Below are 19,742 nucleotides of genomic sequence, written 5' to 3'. Positions count from 1 at the left end.
AGTCCATCCAACCCAAGGGAATGGCTTAGTGGTCAATAAAGTGGGAGGAGAACCATGATGTCTCAAGTTCAAATCCTAGCGTAGGCGATTTCTTTCTAGTTGTCTAAGCCTTGGCGGGCAAAGTTACCCAATACATGTGCCGCTAGGACGTAGCAAGTACTTAGTGAATAATCGAGGTGGGCAAGCTGGCCCCGACACTACCGTTATAAAAAAGAAGAAGTAACGAGTTCGTTCGAACCCACTACTTTTGGCTCAACCTTATATGCTTATGTCAAAAGATCCATTAGCATTGGTAATTTATTAAGAAAATCAACCCACCGGTCCAAATCCTCGATCCACCCTTATGGACCATATACTTTATATAAACTAGGTTCTATATGAGAGTAACATAGCATTATTCAAGACAGAACTACAAGGTACCATTATCAAAAAAACAAAAAGAATTATTCAAGACAAGAACTTTTTGGGTGCAAAGAGTAATTAAGAAGAACAAGATTACCCTGATTCAATACTTCTGTAAACTCTATTAAGAAATTCACATTTACATTAGACGTTGCAATTCCATAAGAATCTGCCCAAAAAAATAATAAACAAACAGTTAACCAATTAAAACATGATAAAAGCACAATATAAGATAAATATGATGTAATAAAAACATACCCAGAGATTGGATTCTTAATGCGACAAAAACTTTGCTGGCACAGCTGAAAAGAATATAAGAAAGAAAAAGAAAATAAAAAGTGTTAACTTTGCCATTATTTTACTTTGTGGGAGACGAATTGAATTGAGAAAAAGGGGAAGGGGTATCTTAAAGAAGGCTGAGGTACTTTAGTTCTGGAGTGTAGATACGAGGAAGAGGTGGTCGGAAGAGTGCTTCGGTGAAGGAAGAAAGGAGAGTCAAGTGTGAATTTCGTACCTGGTTGTTTTGGATAGGAAAGGGTACTGGACCCGGGTTATTATTATTTGACCCATTACTTTAACCACCCTTTTTTCTTAAAGAATTCGCATTGGGTTTTTATGATATACAAAATTTAAAAAAGTTATTTGTTTGAAGCAATGCAAGTCTCCTTTTCAGACCCCAAAAAAAACTTGAAAAAAATCATTTAAATAAGGGTGTGTTTGGTATGAAGGAAAACGTACCAATTTTTCAATTTTTTCATGTTTGGTTGGCTTAAATGTTTTGGAAAATATTTTCCTTATGAACTCATTTTCCCCCAATTGAAGGAAAATATTTTCCTTGAGAAGGGAAAACATTTTTCAAAACTCCTTCTAAACCTTCCCGACTCTCACCACCCCACCCTACACCCCTACACCCACCCACCCACCCAACCCCACCCACGCCTACCCACCCCACCCCCTCTCCCCCAAATTTTTTTTTAATTTTCGAATTTCACTTTTTTCCCCGTCACCACCCACCCTACTATCCTCCCTCCCAGCCAAAAAAAAAAACGAAACCTTTTTTTTGTAGTTTCAAATTTCAATTTTTTCGTTTTTGTGCATCACCCCGCCAAACCCCACCCCCACTCCCCCACCCCGTACAAAAAAAAATTACTTTTTTTTTGTAATTTTTAAATTTCTGTTTTTTCGTTTTTCTGCACCCCCCACCCCCAGGGAAAAAATATTTTTTTTTATATATTTTAAGTTTCAATTTTTTATCTTTCGATTTACAGGTTCGATATTTTACAAGTTCCAAAGTTATGAGTTTGGAGGTTTATGTGTTTGGAAGTTTACGGGTTTAGAAATTATAAAGTTTATGGGTTCGAAAGTTCGTGGTTTCGAAAGTTTAGCGGGTGGAAACTTTATGAAATTTGTGGATTCGGAAGGTTGTTGGTTCGAAAGTTTATGACTTCATGTTTATTGTATCTAAATTATTTATGAATACTCTTGAGAAGTTATTTTCCTTAATTTGCGTACCAAACACCAGAAAATGAATAAGATTACGACTTGTTTTCCAAGAAAATATTTTCTTGGAAAATATTTTCCGTTATACCAAACACACTCTTAAGTGTCTAATCTTTTTGCTATAGTTATCTGGGAGGGGAAACAACGAACAACGAAGATATGTCCAGAAACAGCATACATTACTTGCGGTTTTGCCAATCAAAGGTTAAATTCAACTATCTTTACAAAACTACTTCTGCCAAATGTGACAAATCATTTCTGAAAGAACAGTTGGAGACTAACTATATTTCCTTTTTAAAATGGTAACTTCTAAAAGGATTGGCACTAGAAAATATTGCACATGGTAACAGGATCTGTATGATGGCTCAAACTTCACCAAACAGCACTAAGCGGGATTTGAGTACATGCTAAGTACATGCTTTCTATACCCAATTAGAATTCGAGAAATGTTACTGCAAAGTTGATCAGTTCAAGCAGAATTTGATATCTGCATATTCCTATAAGTTCTGAAATTAAAGAATCCCCATTAAAACTAGAAGAGATTAGGCCAACTGGGAGCTTTGCTACAACTAAGAATAGTCTGTTTGCTCGGGTCACTCAATCTAAAATAAGCATCAAAATATCACTCAATTCTCAAGGTTTTTCTGCCACTGCGATAGAGGACGTAAGAGAAAGTATGACGACCAGCATTTCAAATATCAATCAATCTATCAACACCGACACATTTCAGCGAGAGTCTTCCACACAATCAGGGGCGGAGTTACCGTTGTTGGGATAGAAAAAAATAATATATCCCGCCTAGGAATAATATCCACGGTAAATAATAACAACACAAGAGAGTAATAATGACACCAACTCTTTTAATGGGGTAAAATACAATACCCGAGCGGAGCAATATAACCACTATAATATTACAACTTGGTAGTGTCAAGAGACTACTACAATTTTGAAAGAAATAACACTCTTTATTTAAAGACACATCACTACAATATTACTACCACTCACTATTTATCTCACAGACAACAATCTGTGGATTACTCTCACTGCTTTGCTTTCTGCTTAGCTTCTCTTTTTTTTTTTGTGTATTTAAACCGAGAGGGAAGCGTCTCTATTTATTGGTAAAATAGCCAACCTTTCAGCCAATCAAAATTGACTTTTGCATTACAAATTGAAATTTTGATCAGCCGCCCATATGTATTTCAAGCAGCCTATCCAACTTTTCAATCTTCTTCTTTATTTTCTTTGGTAGGTGAGGTATGGACCCCACAAATCTCTCCCTTAATTTTGATTTTTCTTCTTCAGTCCAATTCTTGTTCTCAATCTCTGAAAATCTTCAAACTTGAGAGGCTTTGTAAAAATGTCTGCAACTTGATCATGAGACTTCACATATTTGAGCTCGACTTCCTTCTTGGCAATGCACGCTCTGATGAAATGATACCTTGTATCTATATGCTTGCTTCGATCGTGATACACCGGATTCTTGGCAAGTGCTTGCGCAGATTTGTTATCAATACTGATCTCTGTAGCCTCAATTTGTGGCAAATTGAGCTCCTTCAATTTAGCCAAATAACATGACAGGTACATGATGTTGCTGCTATATATTCGGCTTCTCAAGTCGAGAGAGTAACTATGGACTGTTTCTTTGAACTCCAAGAAATAACAGAATTACCCAAGAAAAATACAAAACCAGTTGTACTTTTCTATCATCAATATCTCCCGCATAATCACTATCACAATATCCCACAAGGTTGAAATCATTAGAAGAAGAAGAATAAAATAACCCAAAGTCGATTGTACCTTTTGGGTAACGAAGAATTCTTCTAGTGACCTTCAAGTGAGTGGAGGTAGGAGCTTCCATGAACCGGCTTACTACTCCAACTGCAAAGAGTATATCTGGCCTGGTACAAGTCAAGTACCTCAAACTTCCCACAAGGCTTTTGAAGAATGTGGGATCCACTTTTTCTCCTTCATCAAACTTGGACAATTTTGTCCGACTTTCCATTGGTGTGTTCACGGGGTTGCAATCGAGCATGTTGAACTTCTTCAATATCTCCTTTGTATAGCTTTCTTGAGAGATAAAAATTCCATCCTCCATCTGCTTCACTTCTAGGCCCAGGTAATATGACATGAGCCCTACGTCTGTCATCTAGAACTCACGGGACATATCTTTCTTGAAAGCTTCAAACAAACTTGGGTTATTACCCGTGAAAATAAGATCATCAACATAAAGACAAACAAGTAAGATATCTCCATTAGTATGAACTTTAAGTTAAAGAGCATATTCATGGAGGCAACGAGTAAACCCATTGTCTTGAAAATACTTGTCGATGCAACTATTCCATGCTCGTGGGGCTTGCTTTAATCCATATAAAGCTTTCTTCAACCGCAACACTTTATCTTCATGGTTTTTGACCATGAAACCCAATGGTTGTTCAACATAGACTTCTTCTTCAAGATAGCCATTCAAGAAGACTGACTTGACATCTAGTTGATGAATCTTCCACTTCATTTGCGCCACCAAAGATATCAACAAACGAATAGTCTCCATGCGGGCAACAGGTGCATAGACTTCTTCATAGTCAATGCCTTGCCTTTACTTGTAGCCTTTAGCCACAAGTCGTGCCTTGTATTTCTCTACATCTCCACCAGCATTCTTCTTTGTCTTGTATACCCATTTAACTCCAATTGCTCGATGACCCTTGGGAAGAGTTGTTAACTCCCAAGTGTTGTTCTTCTCTATTGACTTGATCTCATCCTCCATGGCTTATCTTCACCTTTTGTCTGTAACAGCTTCATCAAAGTTCATTGGTTCACGGTCAGCAAAGAGACAATATAAAAAATCAAAATTAGTAACTTCTTCTGTGTCGTCATAGAGCTCTTGAATGCTCCTTGTCCTTTGCGGTTGTTCATTTGAACTTTCTTGAGAAGAGGGAGATGCAACAATGGTTGGAGAAGGAGGTGAAGTTGTATCCTGCACAGGTTCCACGGTCTCTGGTTCTTCTTCATCACCAAAGTATGGAAGAAAATCATATGAAGTTTCTTCCTGAGCTTTCCAATCCCATGCCAATTCTTCATCAAATTCAACATCGCGACTTACCACCACCTTGCCGCTGCTTGGGTTGTATAGCTTGTAGCCTTTTGAACTCGTATCATAGCCAACAAACACATGCTTGACACTTCGATCGTCAAGCTTTGCTCTCCCCTGATGTGGCACATGAGCATAGGCTATGCTCCCAAAGATTCTCAAGTGCTTGACGCTTGGCTTTCTTCCACTCCATGTTTCTTGAGGCATTTGATCTCTAACATTTCTTGTTAGAGACCTGTTATTCAAATAAACTGCACAAGAAACAGCTTCGGCCCAAAATTCCTTGGGCATACTTTTAGCTTTCAACATACATCTAGCCATATTAAGAATCGTTCGATTCTTTCTCTCTGCAACACCATTTTGTTGAGGTGAATAAGGTACCGTTATAGGGAGACGAATTCCATGAAGTTGACAGAATAAATTTGTTTGAGGTGAATTCGCCTCCTCTATCGGACCTTAGATCTTTAATTTCATAGCCATTTTCTCCACAAGTAGTTTGAAAATTTTAAAAGCAGCAAAAGCTTTAGATTTTTGGTTCAAGAAATAAACCCAAGTCTTTCTACTAAAGTCATCAATGAAAAGCAGAAAGTATTTTCTTTTACCAAAAGAAGGTGGATTGATTGGTCCACACACATCAGTGTGGACAAGCTGGAGCGGCTTGGTTGATCTTGACATGGCCTCCTTTGGAGAACTCCTCCTTGCATGTTTTCCAAGAAGACAAGCTTCACACAATTGATTGGGATGGTTGATTGATGGTATCCCATGCACCATGTTCTTTTCTCCCATTGATTTGAGCGCTTCAAAATTTAAGTGCCCAAATCGCATGTGCCAACACCATGATTCATCTTGCACATTAGCCTTCAAACACTTTGCATCAATTGTTTTAAGATTCAGAGAAAACAATCTATTCTATGCCATATGCACTTTAGCAATTAGAATTCCACTTGAATCTCTAAGCCAAAGATGCATATTTTTCATGTGGATGTCATATTCCTTTTCAAGAAGTTGGCCCAAACTTAAAATATTACTTTTTAATTTTGGCACATAATAAACATCTTGAATTAACTTGTGACTACCATCTTTACAGGAGATCAGAACCGTACCTATCCCTTCGATCTGAACCTTTGAGGTATCTCCAAAGGACACATTACCTCTCACCGTTTTATTGATCTCCACAAACTTCTCTTTGCATCCACACATATGATTGCTCGCTCCATTGTCCAAATACCACGAGCTGCAATCATCTTTGTCTTCTTCCTTGAGTGCCATCAACAACGTTGACTCATCTTCTTCTTTCTTGTCGTCAACAAGGTTAGCTTTTTCTTCAACATTGCTACGACATTCCCAAGATTAATGGCCAAATTTATGACAACTATAACACTCAATTTTTGTTTTGTCATACCTTTGTCCATTATTTTCTTGGTAGTATCCACGTCTTCTTCCTCCTCTTTGTCCACGACCACGACCTTTGAATGTTTGGTGGATTTTAACTTTATTGTTGAAGTTGTGACCATTACTTCTTCCATGACCTCCTCGGCCTCAGCCTCGGCCTCATCCGTTTCCTCGATAGCTTGTTTCACCTCCATAATCCTTGAAGGATGCCTGAGTTTTAAGAAGTTGCTCCAATGGCACTTCTTATCTCCTTTTGATCTTTTCTTCGTGGGCCTATAAAGAACCTTCCAATTACTCCACCATCATAGAGTCTAATACTCCTCAATAGTACACACCACAAAATCAAATTTAGGTGTTAAAGTGCGAAGTATCTTTTCTACCACACGGACATCTTCTATGTCCTCCCCGTATCTTCCTAGTTGATTTACAACAGCCTTCACTTTTGAAAAATAATCCGAGATGCATTCGGATTCTTTCATTTTTAAAACTTCAAAATCAGTCCTTAGAGTTTGAAGTTTTACCTTTTTTACTTTGTCAACTCCTTGAAAAGAATTTTGTAAAATCCCCCAAGCTTCCTTTGAGGTGGTAGCATCTGCCACCTTCTCAAACATGGCATCATCCAAACATTGGTGGATGAGCGTGAGGGCTTGTTGATCCTTCTTCCTTGTCTTTGCCAAGACCTCTTTTTCATTTTGAGGCAGAGCTTCCTCATTATCGGGTTTTGCATACCCTCTGTCTACTATTTCTTATACATCCTGAGAGCCAAGAATGGCTTTCATACGTAGACACCATTTCTCATAATTATCTTTTGTGAGACGGGGGTACTGAAAAGATAGCGGACCATTATTTGCCATGGCTCTGATACCACGTTGTTGGGATAAAAAAATAATATATTCCGCCCAGGAATAATATTCACGGCAAATAATAATAACACAAGAGAGTAACAATGACACCAACTCTTTTAATGGGGTAAAATACAATACCCGAGGGAGCAATATAACCATTATAATATTACAACTTGGTAGTGTCAAGAGACTACTACAATTTTGAAAGAAATAACACTCTTTATTTAAAGACACCTCACTAAAATATTACTACCACTCACTATTTATCTCACAGACAACAATCTGTGGATTACTCTCACTGCTTTGCTTTCTGCTTAGCTTCTCTCGGTTTTTTTTTGGTGTGTTTAAACCGAGAGGGAAGCATCTATATTTATAGGTAAAATACCAACCTTTCAGCCAATCAAAATTGACTTTTGCATTACAAATTGAAATTTTGATCATCCGCCCATATGTATTTCAAGCAACCTATTTTATCCAACTTTTCAATCTTCTTCTTTATTTTCTTTGGTAGGTGAGGTATGGACCCCACAACCATATCACGTACAGGTTCAAACAAATTCATAGCTTTTGATTAAACCCTTTTAATATATAAATATTTGATTGTGAGCTAAGAAATTAAAATAAGCTACAGGTTCCACGGCAAGTTCAGAATCCATAAACCATAAATCTTGACTCTGCCTCTGCACGTAATAAGTGTGAACTAAATTCCCCATTATCCTTCTCTGATTCCCTAATGTGATAGGAAAATTTAAAAAGAAAAGATTTAATTAAGTTCACAGTTTGTGTCGGCTATATGAGACCTCTATTCAAGTCCATTTAATTTCATTTCTAACAATTAAGGTCAGCATTTCATATTTCAACAAAGTCCTACAATATTTGAAATAATTTGAAGCGAACGAAGAGAAGCAAGATATCGAGGCAAATATTTGCAAATAGCTCAACTAAAGAGCAGGGCTACCAACATCTTTTTTAAATTTAACTCTAAACCTAGTTACATTAGCACAAAATTACATGAAAGAAAAAAAAAACAAAATTATAGTTTAAGGAAAAACAAAAAACTTTAAAAACAATCAAACATGAAATTAGAAGGAGCCTGACCTTGGATGAATCTGGAAGAAGAGAAATGATGCGGTGAATCACAAAGAGAATGTTTTTGGTGGACCATAAGAGAGGTTCTTTTCTTCTATTCTACGCCAAAAAGAAAACTCGAGAGAGAGGGAGGAGTTTCAGATTCCTGAATTTCCATGGTCACCCTAAACTTTATAAAAAGACATTAATGCATCTGGGCTTTGTCAAATGAACAATTACCCCCTCGTAGTATTTTTTCTTGGCACATAAATTAAAGAAATACCACAATTGCTCAAAAAAGAATTACTCGATTTTGATATATAATTACTCGATTTTGATATATAATGATCAGATCATTATGCTTTTAGTTTTGAGGTTGATTTTTTAAATTTTACAACTTTAAAATACTTGAGAATTATATAAAAGCACTATAAATTACAATTTTAAAATAAAATATTTTAAAAACCATAATAAAAAGTGTTTAAAATAGTGATAGCGCCATGTGAATTGAACAAATTCAGTAACTATAATTCTCCACAAGAGAAGAAATTATTTAATGTTGATAATGTAAGAAAGGTGCACTAATACCAATATTGCTCGTATGGAGTTCTGACAAATTTGTAAACGAAAGCCTCATTATACTATTCTTCATTATTACTCCTATCATTTGTTTAGAAGAAAAAAAAAACTTGATAAGATAGTTCAACACGTAATTTGATCTTAGGCTTCACATCAGTAGAGTTTGATAGTATGTTTTTGAAAAATCTAATGGGTGATTTGTACCATTAACTTATGGTTTCAAACATGTTTGATTTGTTTAGAGTTGGTATATTAGTTGGGAAATTTATGTATGAACGTACAGTACTTTCATATACGTAATAATAAGAATTGATCCTCATTCCCCACCTTACAGTTGGTATATTAGAAGGGGAGCCTTGGCGTAACTAGTAAAGTTGCTGCCATGTGACCTGGAGGTCACGGGTTTGAGCCGTGAAAACAGCCTCTTGCAGAAATGCAGGGTGAGGCTGCGTACTATAGACCCTTGTGGTCCGGCCCTTCCCCGGACCCCGCGCATAGCGGGAGCTTAATGCACCGGGCTGCCCTTACAATTGGTATATTAGTTTGGTCAGTAGGATAAGTGTCACTATTAAAGATTGTCAAAAGTAAGTAAACTAAAATTGCCACGTCAAAATTTTTGGACGAAAAAGAAATAAAACAGCGAGACAGGTTGATTTTTGATCAATTACAAATTTCTTTTTGGCATAAAACTAATTAACTATATCAAGAATCGAAAGTTGAATGAATATTTTAATTTATCTCCGCCCAAGATATTTTAGCACATTCAATTTCGACAATATAATAATAGAAAAGGTGACACATTCAAATGAAAAAAACAAAAAAAAAAACTATACTAGAACATGAAAAAGTTATAGAACGAAATCAATCCATGAGCTTTGTTAACCGAAGTGGAGATCTTGGTGTTGCCTTTGCTTTGACAGCAGTGCTTGGTTTTGGACAAAGAAAGAAAGTTCGAGATCCCAAATTCACCACTTTCTCCTGTCTTCAAACCTGCGTATAACCGATCAACATGTCAACATAGCTAATCAAAGGTTTCAATAATATTGCCATTTATATGACACCTTCATTTTCTTATGCCACGTTTTTACGCAAATCATAACGTACCGTTTTGTTTTTAATTTTTAATATTAATAAATCTATGACATGTGTTTATATATAAATTTTTCTCACCTAATTATGGTTAATTATATACAGTTATTTATAACAACCTCATTTGTTCCAATATTTTTTGGCTGCTATAGTGAAGTATTATTATAGAGAATGTATATCATAAAATACCATAAAAATCAATTCCGGAAAAAATATAACTTTTATAGGAAATAACTGTCGAGGTCTGACTTTATTTTTATTATGTCAAATCACTTACCCGTCGTATGTTTAGTATGGGTTGGTGTAAACACTTGATGCAAGTAAATTTTTACCGTGTGAGAGATTTTATTATAAAAAAAAAATAATATGATAATTCCCGATTAACCCGTGAATGAACCAAACCATGATTGTTTAAGGTCATGTTTAACTAATTAAACTATACGCCTTAATGGTTTAGTTATATCAAATAGAGTTAAACTAAAGCACAAATAACACTCAATTCTTAAACAAAATCGACCGAGATCTTTAAACGAAGAAAATATTTCGCACGTAACCATGTGGCTATGCAATTTTGACATGTGCAAAAGATTGTCTTCATTGACGTTGCTGCAGGGAAGACAGTCAGCCACATACATGGAATATGATGCACAACCACAAAAACTACGAAATTAATCATGATAATAACTCTATTCATTGCTTTCATCCAAATTCAATGTCAATAGTTTAATTGTTCATTTTCCTTTAACAACAACTAATAAGAGGGCTCACTTTAAAACTATTTACATTACATACAGAGGATCTAAATTTTTAGGACAATCAAGTGCACTCTTTTTTGTATATACATACTTCTAAAAATACATGCATATATCTCAAGTTTAAGCCGGGGCAGGGCTAGCCCATCGAGTACGGGTTTGGCTGAACCCAATCGTTTTGGTCCAATCCATATATTTGTCTTAAAAAATCCGTGAATATGTACAAATTATTTATTTAGAACCCGATAACTTAAGCGGTCGTTTGGTTTGAATACGGCTGATGCCGGGATAAGTTATACTGGTATAAGTTATGTCGGGATTTGTTATGCTGAGATTGTTTTTTATCCATTGTTTGGCATGTTGTATTAAATATGACAATTGCATAATTTGTAAGAAGAATGTATAAGTTATACCGGTGTTAATTACCCCACCTCTATAAGGTATAAGTTATCCCGGTGTTAATTTTAATCCTGGGATAACTTATACCTGATTTGCTAACCATACGAAGTATTAAGGTGCTATTAAATTTTTATACCAGCACTATACCTTCTTATACCTCATACCAAACGACCCCTAAAAGTATTAGAACTCGAACACATAGACTTCAAATCCTGGCCCCGCCTCTGAGTTTAAACTGATGAATGCATCGTACATACACTGATTTTTTGTTGGAGTACATGATTCAATTCAGTTATAATCAACTTTAAAAATTAGTATTGTACTTGCATGTATTAATAGTGTAATTTTTTTAATTTACAGGTTATACATTAATTAAGTTCACTTGCAAAAAATTTACACTGATAATCTATAGAAGGAAAGTTGGCCTTAAAAATAATACTACCAATATATTATGGGCGGCTGAAACTTACTCTCCAAACTAAACTGGGAGTAGTGAAGCTCGTAACACCGAGGATCACTAGTAATCAACAATGGCCGCCGCTTCTCCTTCACGTAAATCTCCTTCTCCGGCGATATCACCACATGCACCGGTCCCAAACTGTTCTGAATATTCACACTCAGCAACAGCTTCGTTAACTTGTGTTGCTTCTCACGAGCGCTGCTCGCGGTCGTCACATTTCCGGCCCGAACATCTATAACGGCCGGATTTGTGTGGGCAACCGCGAGTCTCGGTGCCTCTCTGCCGCCGTGCGCGGTGGTAGCACGACGGTTTACTGGAGACGGGGACGATGTCTTTTTTTTTCTCAGTCGATGGATTGAAGAAATATATATAATTCTGTTGATAGAATATACCATAAAGTATTAGTACGAGGATATTTTTTTAATGTTCTGAAATCATAGAGATGTGTTTGTGTTGGGATGGATAGTTATATTAAGTAAGAAATGGAGGGGTTTGGTGATAATGAAATTTGGCAGATATATGGCCATATGTAGGACGTGGGCTTTAGCAATTTACGGGTTGGACTGGGCTAGCCCATCATTTCAATGGGCCTTATGGTCAGCCCACTCCAACCCTACGTGGGCTGCGGGCCCCACGGGCCGGCCCATTATTTTTTTAAAATGTAATTTTATATTTATTCTTTAAGTTCTAACAAAAAAATCTTCTTAGAAAAATTTCACAAAACTTAATAACTTTTTATATTATTCCAATATATTATAGTAAACACTAAAAAAGTAAAATACAAAACCATTTCATTCACTAAAAGTCAAAACTCAAAGCAAGCTATTCATGAGAACGTCCATGACACTTATGGGATATTCAACACATGATCTTCATCAAACACACTTGAATCCGCGTGTTAGAAGGTTGTTTTAACATCTTCACTTTCTTATACATTTACAATTCTTTGCAATATAAATTAGTTAAATATTAAGAATAATTAAAATTTTAAAATTAATTAACGTTTCAAGACTTTGATCTTTTAATATGATGAGCTTAATAAACTTTAAGCTTGGGATACTCTTCTTGTTATTTTTTGTCATATGAATTTTTATTTTATATATTATAAATATATATTTTTATTAGGCCCACGGGCCGGCCCAGCCCATCCTCAATCAAGCCTCACAGGCCACGGGCTTACTCGGGCGGGGTCTAAAAGTAGAAATGGCATGGGGTGGCCACTATTTAAGGTGGTATTTATTTTTTATCCAGCAATTCTAATGTTGAGCAAAAATAGCCATTGCCCTATTAAAATTAGTATGAAAAGACATTTTTACCCTTTCTTCCCTTGCTTTTCTTCCCAAACCCTTGCTTCTCTCTCTCCGTGCCTTCTCCATAACTGTGCATTATGTTGAGGTGGCGGAGCCTATCTACACAGTCATTCTAATGCACATCGCATCGCTTGTAAGCATTCATTAAAAGACAAAAGCTCTTTAACAGAACTTTTCAATTATCATGGTTCAAAAGTTAGTAACAGAACTTTGTAAGTAGGGTGTAGACCTTTTGTTCTCCTTGCATGGTTCAGTTGGAAAGCATAAAATAAAAGAAACAAAAATAATGATTGCAATTCATAGCCAAAGAATAATGTCGCAGACTCTGCCAAATTTAAATCTTTTAACTTTGATTTTCAAGTTCAAAAGTTAAGGACAGACATCAGTTACAAGTTCAAAACTTAAGGACAATAGGTCCTTAACTTTGATTTCCAAATTCAAAAGTTAAGGACAGACAGTCCTTAACTTACAGTTAACATTCAAAAGTTAAGGACAAGCAGTGCTTAACTTACAGTTACAAGTTCAAAAGTTAAGGACAATAAGTCCTTAACTTTGACTTACAAGTTCAAAAGTTAAGGACAGACAGTCCTTAACTTACAGTTACATGTTCAAAAGTTAAGGACAAGCAAGTTCAAAAGTTAAGGACAAGCAAGTTCAAAAGTTAAGGACAATAGGTCCTTAACTTTGACTTACAAGTTCAAAAGTTAAGGACGCTTGGTCTTGAAGTTTGAGTTTCAAGTTCATAAGTTAAGGACATGTAACCTTGAAGTCCTGAACTTAGAGTTCCAAGTTCAAAAGTTAAGGACATGTAGTCCTGAACTTAGAGTTACAGGTTAAAAAGTTAAGGACATGTAGTCTTGAAGTCCTGAACTTAGAGTTTCAAGTTCAAAAGTTAAGGACATGTAGTTCTGAAGTCCTGAAGTTAAGGACATGAGCAGAAGGGTATTATCGTCCGGACAGTTAAAGTTTATTAAACCGGTGGCTAAAGACTAAAGACATTTAAAACACTGGCTTTAAAATAATGACATGAGCTGTAGTGGCTATTTGTGCACATCGTCCGATTTAAAAGCCTCGTTTTTAAATGGGCTCCAAATATTCTAACTCAACCCTACTAAATCACGGGTTGGATTGGACCGGCCCAACGGACCAAGCCCATATTGACGGCTCTAGCCATAGGAAATCATTTTAGTTGATGGATTTGTACTATATATGTTGATTGTTGAGGGGCGCGAAATTTCTCGGAAATAGCTGGTGCTGCTGCTCTCCACTTCTGTCTCCTCAAGTTTTGCTAAATTATTACTTGCTCCTAAACTTTTCAATCTGTTGAAATAATTGACTAGTTATTTTACCGATAAAGGTCTGTTTGACACTTAACATCTTAAATATATAGTTAAGGGGCCCTTTCGTGGGTAAATAAGTTATTCCATGATTAATTATTTCGAGATTAGTTATTTTAAAATTAGTTATTCCACCGTCTAGGGATATAAAAATATTACAATTCCGGGATGACTAATCCCGAAAATTAGTTATACCACGATTTTATCCCCACCAAACACAGGATAACCTCGTCTTAAATTTAATCCCGAAATAAATTATCCCTTATCCTTCGTACCAAATGAAACCTAAGTATAGTAGTCAAGTTTACAGATAATCCATGTTTTTTTTTCCTGGCCGTCACTTTACTAATGTTATAATTAGCAATAAACATCCATTAATTATCCGACCTAACCTGGACCACCAGATATTTAAACAAGATTTTGCACTTGTACCCAATATTTGAAAAGGTAAAAGTGAAACTCGCCTAGAGACGACTCAATCTTTAAACCACAAAAGATTATGGATGACTCAATATTGTTATTACAAAAAATTATTATTCCATAGACACATGTCTAAATAGTTTTCCTACCTCAATGATTGCATCATTATTTATATTTGCAAATACTGAACTCGATATAGTAAAATTAAATAACTATTCAAAAAGAGTGGTAATTGAAAAAAGAGGGAACTTGATATTGAAAAGATTCAAATTAATTTAAAATTTATTTTTAGTTTTTGAAACTTGATGATTGAACCAAAAAAGAAGATGAAGAAAACATAAAAGAAGGAAAAGGAAATTAAATAGAATCCCAAAAAAACCAAAAATTTAATTAAAAGATATGTCACAGGGGTGAACCAAAAAACAAAAGAACGCATGAATAAAAAAGAAAAACAGAAAGAAAAAAAAAAGATTTCAGTTGAAACAGAAAAGAAAGAAAAAGAGAAATAGAAAATTGGCTTTTGATGTTATATGGAATAGGATTCGAACACTGGAGCTAGGGGCCAAAGGTGCGCGAAGCCACCACAAAACCAAATGCTGTTCTGAGCATGAGTCCCGACATAGATTTATAAGTACTTTATCCAATAAATACCACTGTAATATATAGTCTAAGGAGGAGAGCATGAGTTCACGTGCCCCGTATCCTCCACGTGGATCCGCATCTGCATTTAAGCCATACATATTTTACACTTTGGCCTATATGTGTTCAGTGTGCGCTAATACACATTTTTTTTAAATAACGGTGGTAGTACATTGGTGTTCGGACGAATGCACTTCGACTAAATTCAGGAGTACACGTTAAATTGTCTATCTTTTCATTTTATATTAAAATTCTTTTAAGTTGAGTAGCAAATCTAATACTCATGCTACTCTACCATACAATAGTAGTACATACAAGTCACACTAATATAAAATTCTGGATCATCCAGAACACTGCATGCAACCAAGGATTTTCCATAGCTTACATGATCTTCTAATTATTTTATTTATCTTGCGACCAAAGAATCCATGGGAAATAACGAGTGGATGTGAATTTGCCTTAACCGGAGCAATCTCTGATGCTATTTCTTGGTTACTTGCATTACTACTATAACTTTTTCGAAGATAAAAACTTCTGCTTCCAACATCTCCAATCACATCTGTATTACTCAAGCCTATATCAATGAAATAGAAAATTATCAAAGAAGGAAAAAAAGGTAAAAAAGAAAATAAAACAAAAGGAAAATTTTAATATAAAAAATACTTACACTGACAGTATAATTCGACTAATTTTAGTATGTTACTTTTCTTTTTGAGGTTACTAGAAAATGATTTTACATAAATTTACATGTAATTATATTTTAATGGTCTAATTGTGGAAATGTTTCACACTCTCCGTGTATAGAACTTAAAATCTATTCTATTACATATATTTCCTTTTGGAAGACAATGATAAATCACAAGCTGAAATGTACAAATAGCTACACTACGTATTAATTTTAACATGTAGCATGACATTTCGAGACTGGACAAAGAGGCAACTGTATCTTCAAACGTAATCTTTTACTAACTTGTCAATATGACAACCCAATTAAATAATTACTATGCGAGCCAAAGATAAATTTTCTATGTTTCATCAGCCAACCTTACATCAAATACAGGAGAATGACCTCTCAACAAAGAAAGGGCGTATACACCAACTGTATTTAAATACCCGTCATGACTTAGGTACATTAAATATAAATATTAGTCCTAACATCATTTATTTAAATTACAAATATCATCCTATATATTGTCACAATGTAGTTTGCGGATGAAAGATGTTAATTTGTATAATCTTGAGGCCGCAAGATCACTAATCTGCTAAACTTTTATTCTGCCGGGATTAATTATCCCAGGATTAGTTATTCCGAAATTATTATCCCATCCTTCCATAGAGATAAGAATGACTCTACAATCCCGGGATAACTAAACTTGGGATTAATTAGTTATACCGTGATTTTATTTCAACTACATGTGGGATAAACTCATCTCAAATTTAATCCCGAGATTAATTATCCCTTATCCCTTGTACCAAACGGTCCCTAAGAGTTTATACATGTTTCCTGGGTTTGACGGACATAAGAATTAAAGATGTAGCTTAAAGAATACAGAATCAATTTATTTTAGGAGGTATTCAAAATTTGTACTTTGACTCAGCATTTCGAGAAATTGGCTATAGTAAATTTGAGGTGTAATTAGGACTTACTTTGAAGTAAGACTGGTACAATTGAAACGATGAATCAGCATTTTTATCAAGCCGAGGAGTGCGGCCTTCTTCACTACACTTGTCTATGACATGTCTTATTGTCTCGTCAACACTAGATCCCAACTTGACCATGGTTCGCACTGGTCCTGGACTACCTTCAACTGTTACATTAACCACAACTTTTGCCTCCTTCTCATACCCGTGCTGCACAAATTTTTTACAAATATTAGATATCAAGAAAGGTTGTAAGTACGCTAAGGCTCAGAATGGGGGTTGGCCTACTTCGCGCGACTCCAGGGGTGGATTTAGGTATTTTTTACGGTGCACGTAAATTCATGATTTTTCTGTCAAACTAGCTATTTTGTGTATGTATTTCGTATGTTGGCCTCCATGTTCCAAAAAGTTTGAATGGTGCACTTGTTGAATGCTAAGTTATTTATCCAAAGGATGGATCGATTCCCACTTAGTACTTTTTTTCTCTTGCTTTTTCAATGGTGCACTCATGTTCTAGAATCCTAGATCCGCATGCACGGCTCACTTTTAACCGGTAGGTTGAGAATAGAGGCCGCTGAAGACTGAGTTCAATTGAAGCTATTATTTTCGACACGAAATATAGATGATCACAATAATCTTATCTCATTAATTCATTTATGCACCAAATCCAAGTTTACAAATGAATATTTGGAGTATGGTTAGCTAATTAGTAGTTGAATAGGCCAATCCAAAGAGTAATTACTCAGGTAATGATGAATTTACTAATTTTGTTAACAAACAGATTGTAACAACTAACAAATGCTACACTAATAATAATATCAATTTTTTATGCAGGTAACTATAACCACATCTAAATTAGTTTTTTAAAAAGAAAAAATCATTTTCTAAGCTAAAATCAAATAGTATGAATATAGACAAAAAAAAATGTAAACAAGTAGTAATACCTCGAATAATGAAATATCAACGAATAGCAAGCAAACAAACAGTCCTTTTGATATACCGATCGAACAACGAAAATACCTTTACATAATTTCCGGAAAAAAAGTACCTGAAAACTCTGCGGAGATCCAGAATTATGATAATCAGGAGACAAGAATATGTCCGAACAAGTTTGTGGCCGCAAAAGGATTTCTAACGACGGCGCCGTCACATCCCGGCCGAGATCATCGTCAAAGTCAATGACTCCAATTTTCAAAATACAAGGCTCTGATTTACATCTCTCTAGCGTCCTATAATTAGTATCCCTACTATGCTGCTTCAATGATCGGCGCTTCACTGGCACAGGCGTATACCTCCGATGACCCGACGGCGACGGTTTTAGTGCTCTGTTCCTAGCTGTCCGGCTTGCCGGAAATCGTCCCCGGATATGGTTGTCTGACATATACACTTGATTTAACTGGTATTTTGAGTGTACTTTTTACAGTGTATAAGGACGTGCACTTATTTACGTATACAAAAATACAGGGGAAGCGTATGAATTGAAGCAAAAGGGAAGGAAAAAGGACAACAATGGAAGTTGCTTGGTAGTTGCTTGAATTTTAAGTTGGAAATGGAGAACCGAAAAGTCCTTTATTTATACTACTCCATCAAATTTCTTTTTTCTTTTTTATATTTTGGCCCTTGTTTGAAAATAATAAGACACCTATTATCTTCAACATTGTAGGTAGGCGGGTAATGAATATTCGAAAATCGATTAAACTGATCGAACCGTACCGCATCGAACTAATTTTTAGGTTTTTTTTTAAGAAACCGTAGGTTTTTATATAAATCTATAGTCGCACCGTTAATTAGGGTAGATTTTTTATTTTATAAATATAAACCGAAAAAAGACCAAACCGTACCGAATAAATTTTACACGTGGAAAATATATTTAATTAGTAAGTTTAAAAATAATGATGCATTAAATTTTCTTTGGGCCTTGGAATTATGAAAACTATTACAAGCCAACAAGTAATTAAACTCAAAATATTAATTCCTAAAACCTATTATGCTACTTCTACTTAAACTAAGTTATTTCAAGTATCTTTATTAGCAAGACACAAAGTGTTCTAGCGATTATGAGTAGCAAACTATAATGTATTGAATATGTTTCCTTTCATATAATTTAGATTTATCTTTTTGAATATTAATCTTCTATAGACTTTATTCTTGAGTCCCGGCTTGGTATATCTTTCAACTCATGATTTATATTTTCTTTGCCTTTGTTTGATTTCTTTTATGTTGTTGTAGAATAGTTGATGGATCTATACTCTAGCTATTTTTTTTTAATTCATCACCCTTTAAACAGTAAAAATATCTAGAGAGTTTTGCTAAGTCCTATAAAAGAACTTATGTTATTACATTCTACTTCTACTGGTGAATTTTACGTGATATTAAAAAAATATCGAAAATTAACCGAACTGTACCGATACCGAAGAGAACCGGCATGATTGGGACGATTTGGAAAAGTCTAATTTTGGTTATACATAATAGAATAACCAAAAAATTGGTATGGTACAAATTTTATAAAATAACCGGCCGAACCGAATCATTGACACCCCTAGAAGACATGGTGGTACAAAATCTGAGTAAAAAAATTTTATAGACAAAAAGGGGTTTGCAGAAAAGCTCTAAGGAAATTTGAAGAAGAAGAAGAGTTTACAAAAGTAAAAGATAGAAATGATGAGCAGTGGAGAAGTTTATAGGTGGTAGAATTCATGGTCATCATTACCTTGAAAATTGGCGAATATATTTTCCAAATCACGGGATAACACATGTTCGGTTCATTAAATGGAAGAAGACATACGCTCTTTCAAGTGTCAGAAACCGCTCAAAAACTTTTCCA

The 19,742-nt window shown here is 35.2% G+C and overlaps 2 protein-coding genes across 2 annotated transcripts; both read right to left on the bottom strand.

The window, feature by feature from the left end:
• On the bottom strand, nt 9,600-11,995 carry LOC109226280. Its single transcript, XM_019391068.1, has 2 exons — nt 11,582-11,995; nt 9,600-9,861 (listed from the first exon to the last, which is right to left on the bottom strand). Exons 1-2 carry the CDS (start codon nt 11,964-11,966, stop codon nt 9,704-9,706), a joined length of 543 nt encoding a protein of 180 aa, XP_019246613.1. The 5' UTR covers nt 11,967-11,995; the 3' UTR covers nt 9,600-9,703.
• Nucleotides 15,501-18,457, bottom strand: LOC109225293 (uncharacterized protein At4g22758-like). The gene is made up of 3 exons (XM_019389912.1): nt 17,967-18,457; nt 16,925-17,128; nt 15,501-15,851 (listed from the first exon to the last, which is right to left on the bottom strand). The coding sequence occupies exons 1-3, from the start codon at nt 18,297-18,299 to the stop codon at nt 15,846-15,848; spliced, it is 543 nt and encodes a 180-aa protein (XP_019245457.1). The 5' UTR covers nt 18,300-18,457; the 3' UTR covers nt 15,501-15,845.

The sequence above is a fragment of the Nicotiana attenuata genome, chromosome 5 (genome assembly GCF_001879085.1).
Source record: "Nicotiana attenuata strain UT chromosome 5, NIATTr2, whole genome shotgun sequence".
Taxonomy (NCBI): domain Eukaryota; kingdom Viridiplantae; phylum Streptophyta; class Magnoliopsida; order Solanales; family Solanaceae; genus Nicotiana; species Nicotiana attenuata.
The sequence above is the reverse complement of the archived record's forward strand: the minus strand, read 5'-3'. Positions and strand labels throughout refer to the sequence as shown.